This window comes from Aedes aegypti, chromosome 2, assembly GCF_002204515.2.
Source record: "Aedes aegypti strain LVP_AGWG chromosome 2, AaegL5.0 Primary Assembly, whole genome shotgun sequence".
NCBI classification, from domain to species: domain Eukaryota; kingdom Metazoa; phylum Arthropoda; class Insecta; order Diptera; family Culicidae; genus Aedes; species Aedes aegypti.
The window spans coordinates 100,083,323-100,093,178 of NC_035108.1; the positions used below are offsets into that span (position 1 = coordinate 100,083,323).

At 39.0% G+C, this 9,856-nt stretch overlaps 1 protein-coding gene across 5 annotated transcripts in view; it reads left to right on the plus strand.

Moving 5' to 3' along the window:
- The window catches only part of LOC5578231 (F-box/LRR-repeat protein 6), a 41,415-nt gene extending 33,060 nt beyond the window's left edge, over positions 1–8,355 (plus strand). For all 5 annotated transcript variants that reach the window (XM_021841688.1, XM_021841690.1, XM_021841689.1 and 2 more), the window contains 2 exons: positions 7,150–7,284; positions 7,347–8,355. In XM_021841688.1, coding sequence (XP_021697380.1) covers positions 7,150–7,284; positions 7,347–7,551 — 340 coding nt within the window. In that variant the 3' untranslated portion in view covers positions 7,552–8,355. The remainder of the gene's footprint in view (positions 1–7,149; positions 7,285–7,346) is intronic.
- Positions 8,356–9,856: the final 1,501 nt, after the last annotated feature.

Consider the following 9,856-nt stretch of genomic DNA (forward strand, 5'->3'; position numbering starts at 1 on the left):
AATTCCAAGTGAAACGTCTCCTGAGGCCAAGATCCGTTGTAATAAATTTAGTCTAAAATGATTTTATTTCCGAGCCATTAGCAGCATGAAGAAAAAACGGAATCGTAGCGAAGAGTTTGTCTTGTCTTGAAGCTGGAACGATGGAGACGTCGGAACCGGTGTCAATCAGGAAACGAATACCACTTGTTTTGTCGAATAGTTTTAGTCGCCGGCTTGAAAACACACTACCCACCTCAGCCGACTCAGATGGGTTGGAATTTAGTTTTTTGATTGATTGTATTTGCAGGTTTCCTTGCAATGCTCGGCATGTTGGCCAAACTTACGGTGGTACCAACATATTTCTGCTCCATTCCTGATGCGTGATGATGAGCGGTTACGACGTCGGTCCGGACCGGAAGATGGGCTGGCTTTCAAACGGCGAAATTCCGCACTAAGCACCTCTAGTTGCTCCTTCATCTTTTCCATTTGCTCGTTGACGATTAGCGTAAACGACACTGCAGATGTTTGAGGCGATTCAACCATTTTGTCGGCCATTTCCGCCAACTTAGCCAACGTACCGTCGCTGATGGCCAATATGGGCCGGATGTTAGACGGCATCCGTTGCAAAAATAACATTTTCCGCAGCTCTTCGTTAACGTTCAGGCCGTTGGCCAGTTCTTGCATCTTGGCCAAAAGATGCGTTGGACGCATGTCACCGAGATCAAAGGAACCCAGAAGACGTTCCAATCGTACTTGTGGCGAAAGAGCAAATCGAGAAACCAGTCGATCTTTAACTGCTTGGTACTTATTTTGCTGAGGTGGTGTCGACACAAGATCGGCGATATGGCATATCACCGATTGATCCACCTTCGCCACAATGTGGTAGAATTTCGTTTCGTCCTTCGTGACATTCGCAAGGACAAATTGCGCTTCCGCCTGGGCGAACCACATTTCTGGATCCGTTTTCCAGAATTCTGGAAGCTTCACGGACACAACGGCAGCTTGCGACGCAACGTTTTGAACTTCGTTATCTGGCATGGCGAAAAATCGGCGGAAGTTAGGTGACGTAACCAGAAACTGAACCGATCGAAACCGAAACCGGATTTTAACGAGATTATCACTGACGCGTTAACTTATCCGCGAAATCACGTCGGGGTCACCAACTGTGGTGGACGGAAGCGATTAAGAATGAATACACCGAATTGAATCTATAACTAATTTATTTCCTCTTCAAAAGTCTGAACGTGATTCTTTACTCTTCGGTTGGCGCAACATGAATGGCGCCACAGATGTCTCCACTTTTCATTCTCCACTCTGTTTTCAATGTTCGTGATGCGCTGCGACAGGGGTGATCATAAATCACTGCAATGGACCAATGCACGAGTGCACTATCTGACGTTTGAGCGGTGCCGTGTTATTTATGTGACCATGGCAACGAGTGAATTCGGCATCGCTCAAACGTCAAATTAGTGAACTCGTGCATAGGTCCATAGGGGTGCTCACAAATCACACCCCATATACTCAACGGAGTTCATGAAAATCCTTAGAATACCGACGGACTCCAAAGTTATTGGAATATGTTTGTATGTGTGTGCTTTGGGTATGAACCTTACTCATAAACTTTCGAAGGTTACAAAGGTCATTCACTCAAAAACGTTTTTGGATAACCGCTAACAATCTTTGATTTAGGATCGCAACAGGCTGTGCGCGCGAATGGCTGCTTTTGTTTTTTGCTGTCACCTTTATATCGGAACCGTAAAATATTGAATTCGGCTGGTGAAGTGCTTAAACGGTTTTTGGTGCTATGCCACCCGGAAGATAATTCGAAGAAAGAAGTGATGTGAAGTGATATTTCTTGTAGTTTGGCTGGTGATACACAATTTGAATTATAGCCCATGAGTGAAATACAAAATTCCTGCAATCACGTGGGTTTGGCTGTGTTGTTGTGTGTGTTGTCACGGTTTTTGCGACTTAGCGGCTTTCGGCCGGTGAATATTATAATTGTCTAATGGTGCTATGCCACCCGTCATATGTTGAAGAAACAACTGTTTTGTGAAATAATATTTGCGTATGCTTTTCATCACAATGTTGAGAAAATGAACCGTGTATTTTACGTTCGCTGAATATTTGCGAATATGATGAAAAAAAAGATCAGTTAGGCGCTTGGCAGGTTTCCATGGCGATGACGGCGCCGCGACCGACTTGGATGAATTCGGTGAGATTGTTCTGGTTATGATTGTTGCTTTGATAAACTAAATACGAGCCAATTCTAAAAAGTATATTTTTAGAATTTGGAAGTGTGTTTGTATTATCATTATCCATTTGATAACGGTAATGCATACATGCGGGGCTTATTGTAAGTGAAGGTGACTTCTGAATGGACGTGTCTCTCCAGCCATTCTGAAATGGGTCACTGGATCTGCAATAGAGCTATCACCTTCTAACTCCTGGACTAAAGCTATCTGCAAAAGCAAAGTAGCATTGCAGATAGGTTTTTTTCCATAATTTCACTGCCGGACAGTGGGTGTTAGATGGAATACACACACACACACACACACACACACACACACACACCGCTAACAATCTTTGATTTAGGAACTTGATAGGACATATATTATTTAGTCTGTTTGAGTGTAAACCTTATTAATGAAGGCTATAACTCGAAGAATTTAAATGGTAATCTGAAAACGTTGATCTAGTTTGATATATTCGTTCGAGCCCACATGAGTGTAAAGCTTGTTGATTTATCTTCAAGAGATTGCACTTTTATTGATCTAAAGAGTTCTTCAATAACCTCGGAATGCTGTTGGACTCCAAACTTAATAGAATATGTTTGCTTGAGTCTGCTTGGATATGAACCTCATTCATAAATTTCCGAAAAATCTCTGGTGGTAGACACGAATCCTTTAGCTCAAAGACGTTTTTGGACAAGCGTAAACAATCGTTGGCTTAAAAACTTGATAGGACATGTTTGATTGATTCTGTTTGGGTGTAAACCTAACGCTGGTTATGCGTGTAGATTTGAAGTCATAGATTCAAAGGGTACTTAGATAGCCTTTGAACTGAAAACAAAACAGATCATAGTTGTTTGACACTTTCTTTCCCACAGCTTTGTTTGACAATTGGGTCCTAAAAATTTTAATGAAATCTTGTTTTTATTCAATAACACGAAAAAACATCTTACTGTATCTACTTCAGCCATTTTTCCCGCTCAAATAACGGCTATATCATGTTTAAACTTTAATTTAAAAATTGGGTCCATAAATGAACCTTGACACTTAACAAAAAAAAAAAAACAAAATACACCAAAAATTTGAGTTTAAGCCAAGGGGTGTGACAAAATCTAAAAAAAAAGAAGTAAACATGTGTTTTTGGCCTAATCTTAAGCGTTTGGCACTAAAATTGGGACAGGGCTTTAGGACCCTATTTAACTGTCAAAATGGGGTTTTTATAAGAATTGCTTGAACAATACAATACTTTTACCCTAAGGTTACTTATTTCGATATTTGATGAGACAAATGAGCAATCATTATTGCTAAAGCGTCGAAAATCGGACCACCTGTGCTACCATGGGAAAGCACTATAGGCAATCAGGAGGCCAATAATCGAAAAACTGACTTGTCCTGAAAGGGTTTTCTTGTACATCATTCCATAGTAAACACTTCTATTAAGATGTTCCTGGAATATCAGGGCAAGATCTTTTATAGTTTAATTGATACAGTCCCGCATAGAAAATCACAGTTCGACTTACTTTCCAAACCGTACGGTTCTCTTAACTGAAAGGGTTAGTGTACCCCAAACTGTTGCTTTTTTGCTGGACAATATGAAACCAGAACCCTTCAACTATATAGAACGCTTTTTATTACATATGCAAAACAGTGACAGTTTATTGAACTGTCCACATAATGTTAAATTATATAGGGATGAATGTTCGCACAAAATAGTGGCAATATAACATTACAATTTGTCGAACGGTTTTAATTAATTCTTGCGGATCACACCAATACATGCCCATTTCACTATATTTTACATTAAATGAACAGTTTGGCAAACTGTCATGCGCTCTATGTATTCGTCAACTCACATCGTGGTTGCGTATGATTCAATTTTACACTTTCAGTTGAAAAAAAAAAACAAAATGTGGACCTGAAAAATCTCAAGTAAAATTCAAATATTCGTGTTGATTCGAAGACCAACAGTTTCGTACCGGAATTTGCACTGATACGTAACAAAATTGTGATATAGTCACCATTGCTGAAAGTGAAAAATTGTTGTGGAAATAGCTCAAGCAAAGGTGCTGCTAATGCCATCATAAACCTCTCCTCCAGCCACAAAATTGGAGAAAATGCTATACGGAGTTCGATTCTGTTCAATAGGGAAAAGCTAGACCGGACAGGATTGGACTAGTTAAATCTGTCGGAAACTTCAAATAGGTAAGCTCACGTATTCAATTATAAGGGTTCGTTCACATATCTCGAAACGCATTTTTTATGAATATTTTTCGGATTTTGTATGAACTGTAACAACTTCGGGACACTCATCCACCCCCTTCAGCGTTATGAAATTTGTGAATAAACCCTAAATTAGAATGAGATTTAATCAAAATGAAGGAAGATTCGTCTTTATTTTTAAATGGTAATAGTTCTATTGCTTCTTATTCCGCATATAATACTTTGCGTCAGAAAATTGATAAACCAAAGTACCACGATGTATTTTCATTCATTTTGCCGCATTTTAAACACAAAATGCATGGCAATGTGACGAAACGAGTAAAAAGTTGATTTTTATTGGTTGATTTATCATTTTCTAACGCAAAGCAGTATATATTCATCAATTATTTCCATACAATGTAAACGTAACGGAACAGTAAAGCATTGAATTAAAATACCATATGGCACCATAAATAAATAGTTTCACTTATAGTATTTGTTTTTTGTTTCAATTTTACAGTTCAACTGTATCAAACCTATTTCGTTGATGGTAAATTAGCCAAAAAATGGATAGTATGTCTACCATTTGACGAAATGTAAACGAAAAATTTTATTCGGGAAAATCGTCATTTTTAAATGGTTACATAACTTAACCGCCTATTCCCCATATTGTTATTTTCCCGATTACTGTTCACCAAATTGTAAAAATCGTTTGCAGTACTGTCGATTTATTGTTATTTTTGATGTTGTACGAAATTATTGTTATATTGTTGCAAATAGTTGTGTACACTATGGGATACAGTACGAATATAGTTCTTGATTATGCGGGGTATGTCAAAGTTAGAGTTTTTAAGAAAAATAAAGAATTCAGTACAAACACGAGGTACACATTGAATACAATATACTTCATAACCGTAATATTTTATACATATCTTTATACACTGTCCGAAAACTTATTCAAAAAGCTATCTTAGAAAAATAAAATAAAATGCAATTTCGTACTTTGGGTCGGAAAAAATGCGGGGAGTGCACTGAAAAAATATATTTGATTTTTTATCGAAAATTTACACATCCCATACTTTTTTGTCCCAAGTTGTCCCAGGCTAAAATGTATTTCCAAGAATACTTTAAGATATAAACTAAAGGATCGTGAAGGATTCAGCTGCACAAATTTGCACTTTTTTAATTTAGGGCTTTTTGAATTTTTCCTTTATTTTTAACAATTTTCAATTAAAAACAGCTAAAAAATAATTCAGAGAATAACTGAATATCGCTAAATCATTCATATAATCATTTCTATGTGAGTTCTAATATTCATAATGATTTGCACAACGTCAATCACATAAATGACTTATATGCATCATTAGTAACAAAACTTATTATTTCGCTATAGGCCCTATTCAAAAGTTAGTCTCGAAAACTTGTTTTTGATAATAAAACATTAAATTTGTATCACAACACTCATAAATAGGACATGAGATTGAAAAAATATCTTTGGCCGCCAGTCTGTATGGAAACCGCCCATAGTGGAAAGAGAGCGTTAAGTGAGCATGAAATGCAACGATAAAGCTAACCCTATAGATCAGAATACCGATACTCCAAGGAATTCCGCAATGTAAAGAGATATATCCTATGTTCAATATAAAATGCACCGAAGTTTTCCTATACAAAATGGTCAATTTCAGGGAGCTATTTCTCCGTCGTTTCTCAACAGATTCTTTTCATTTTTTTGCTAACTATTGAAATAGTTGTGTGAAAACTATTGATTCAAAAGTTACGGATAGGTTGAAATTTGACCAAAAAAATGCACCAGGACAAAAAATGATGTAGCGGACAAACTATACGTCGTATCATTTTGGTGTCTTCAACGCATTTGGTCTGTGGCCACTCAATTATCAAATGCTCTGAAGTTACAAGATGATACGACGCATGGTGTCTTGGTGCATATTTATTGTTATTTTTTTTTAACTTATAAAAAATTATGATAATTTTTAGTTTGCCACAGAAAAAAAAAAGAATCGGTGGAGAAACGACGGAAATATACTGCCGTGAATCGCAAGTCAGTCCCATCTGCATTTTCGTCAAAATTGAGTTGAGTTCAGTTTTCAACATCTCTTCCAGTGCTCTTTCAGCTGCACTAACGAAATAATATGATTTGTTCGGAAAAAATAGGAAAAAACAGCAAGTCAAATTGTCCCATAATAAAATGTAACCGCATATCAGTCCCACTACAGACTTTCGCACCGTGGAACACAAAAATGTAACTTGTTTAGATCATATTTATATTTTTCTCGAAAAGATAGTGTAGTGCAAAGCAAGTTGTGAAAGTTTCATTCAGATTGGAACATGTTCCAATCCTCTGGAATTTTTTGAATATTCGTATGCAAAACGAGTTTGAATACTTCACAGTCCATTTTCTCAATGCCTACTTTTTACAGATGGGACTGACTTGCGATTCACGGCAGTATAGCTCCCTGAAGTTAGCAATTTTGTATAGGAAAACGGCTTTGGTGCATTTTATATGTGATGTCCGATACTGTAGCAACGAAGATGTTGTCTTGTCTTCGCACAAGTTTCAATGTTCCGAGTATAGACATCATTCGTAAGTGTGTGCCAACCTACAGCTTCGTTGCATTAAGTGCATACACATTCTATTTACGTAACATTACGTAAATAGTGGATTGAATGTATTAATGAAGTATCTACCTTATATAACAAACTTTTCTTTTTCTTATTACAGATCTGGCCTGGAGCTGATAGCCTCCAAGTGGGCCCACAGCCTCATCGAGTTCGATCTTGCTTGGGCCAACGCCACCAAACCGTTGGACGACGCCCTCAAGGCACTAGCCGACAAAGGTCCCGAATCACCGCTGAAGTAAGTATTAGGATCCACTATACCTTCAAAGAACATATCTAACATTTCCTCCCCCCTCACAGCCACCTCAACCTCTGTGGTTCATCCGTTTCGCTAGAGGCCGTCAAGGAAGTCCTCACCTGCTGTCCGCACATCAATTCGATCAACCTGTCCTCCTGTCGGGGTCTTCCACGGGGCGTCAAACGACTGCTGCAAGGCCCCCAGGAAATCGCCGAACTACGCGAAAATCTTGGCGTAACCCTGAAGCAACCCAAGCAGCCACAGTAGAGATTCCCTTTCCTTCCCACTCAAAGAGAGTCAGAGTTTCATTTGTACAGTTTGTGACCTGCCCCAAGCTCGTCGTTTGCGGAAACCACCCTAGAATTGTGTGATCGAGTCTTTGTCCAGATAAAGGGAGAATCCCGTGAGATTATTGTACGAATCGGGCGTGTGCGTGTCTTTGTGTGTGCGAGGGTGTATTACGAAAAGACCCGTTTGTGATATTTTTACTATGCATGTGCGTGTGAGGAAACGCAATCCGGCAGTGGAGCTGCACGGAACTAGATCTTCTTTTAAGTGTAGCGTTAATATCTTAGGAACTATAGTTTTGCCTGTTGAACAGCCCCCTCTGGCTTCCAGTTGATTTGAATTGTATATTTATTAACTGCAGTTTTATGTACTGTTTTATATTTCTGAAAAATCGATTTACTACGTTTCGTCGACTTTGGTAGCTTCCTCCCGGCTGGTATAATACGTGTAATATTTTCGTTTTAAATAACTCGTCCTTAAAAAGCCATTAGTATTGGTTGCACCGTGGAGCGATTGCGGCTTGGGGCATACAAAATCTGTGCTCTCTACAAATGAATAACAACAATGAATAGAACTTGCATCAACAAAACAAACATATAACTATACACCTAGATAAAAGAAAACGAGTTCGATTTCAGAGCAGCGGTTAAATAAAATGAGATTTGTTATCGAATGGTTTAAGTCCAATTGTTCTCAAACAGATAGAACCGTGCCAGGTTCGAAATAGGTGTGTGGATTAATATATGAATTAAATGGCATAAGTTAATTTACCGTAACGAAATATAAGATTTGTTCTCAATACAGATACCTGAGTTTGAAGAATCATTACAGAAAACCAAAGGATGATGGATCGATTTTTTTAACCTTCTTCACCAGCCCACTGAAGACTGTCATATTTCTTACGCTTAATACAATTCGCTTCTCTACACCTTTAATTCATTTTTCATTTATCTAAACAGATAAGACTGGATCAACAATTTCACACCACAATACTCGGTTCGTGGCCCCATCTCTCCATACTCGGTTCTGCCCACGCTCGCCAAATCGATACGCACTTATCCGCCCACCTAGATCGCTGCGCTCCACGCCTTTTTGTACCAACCGGATCCGACGCGAACACCATCTTTGCAGGGTTGCTGTCCGGCATTCTTGCAACATGCCCTGCCCATCGTATCATTCCAGCCTTGACCACCTTCTGGATACTGGGTTCGCCGTAGAGTTGGGCGAGCTCGCGGTTCATCCTTCGCCGCCACACACCGTTTTCCTGCACACCGCCGAAGATCGTCCTACACGGAAAAATCAGACTACTCAAAAAATAAGTTCTTTAAACTCAAACTTGGGTAAACTACATTTAGTTTTTACCCACGGTTGGGTTGTTTTGCGCCTCTCACAACAGCAATGTTGTCAAAAACAGAGAGCGACGCACCGACCCATCGTCAAAGTTCAATGGAATAAGCCAAATTTGGGTTCTTTCGAGTTTACCCAATTATAAGTTGTTTTAACCCACCACGAAGACTTCGAGAGCTAACGCTGGGTAGATTTTGTTTTGCACTGAGTTGTTTTTTCGCTGTTGTCAAACGAAAACTACCTAATGATAGGAATATGTCAGTTAACCCAAATTTGGGTTATCCCATGGAAGAGCCGAATTGCGTCAAAAGAAGTCAAAGGATTTGTGGCTCCGTTTACACACTGAATCAAGATTTTCTTGTTCGGTATTTTTTTATACTGGGTACGAATTGTAAATCTTAAAAAATACCGAACTTTCAGCTTTTTGATTGAAAACTTCTGAGGTTCAGTAAGAAGTTTGATCCTTCGACCTTGAGGCTTGCTCCTGTGGGAGCGGGCGATTAGGGCTGGATCAAACATGTCGCGCGTCGATAGTTAAGAGTGAAAAAGTGCCGCGTTCGATTAGTTCTTTTTGATCCTTCGACCTTGACGCTTGCTCCTAGGCAGTGCGTCAAGAAAGCCCGAGAAGTTGTCAGTTGTTTTCCCTCTCGGGTCGCGCGCCTATTTTCTCTGAGTACTTTTATATTGCCGAGTCAACGAGTTAACCTTCCTTGTGCATTGGGGTCATTTTTGACCAATCGGCACGGTAAATAAGCTGTAACTTTGTAGAGAAAAGAGATATAAATCTGAAATTTTCTGACTTTTCCTAACTTTTGAAAACGAACATTTTCGTGCTAGAAAAAGCTTTCAGCGACCTCTAGGAGCGGCGCTACAAAAAAAGTGACACATTATGCATTAAGGGTCAAAAATGACCCATGGCTTTAAAACGCTCTCAAAA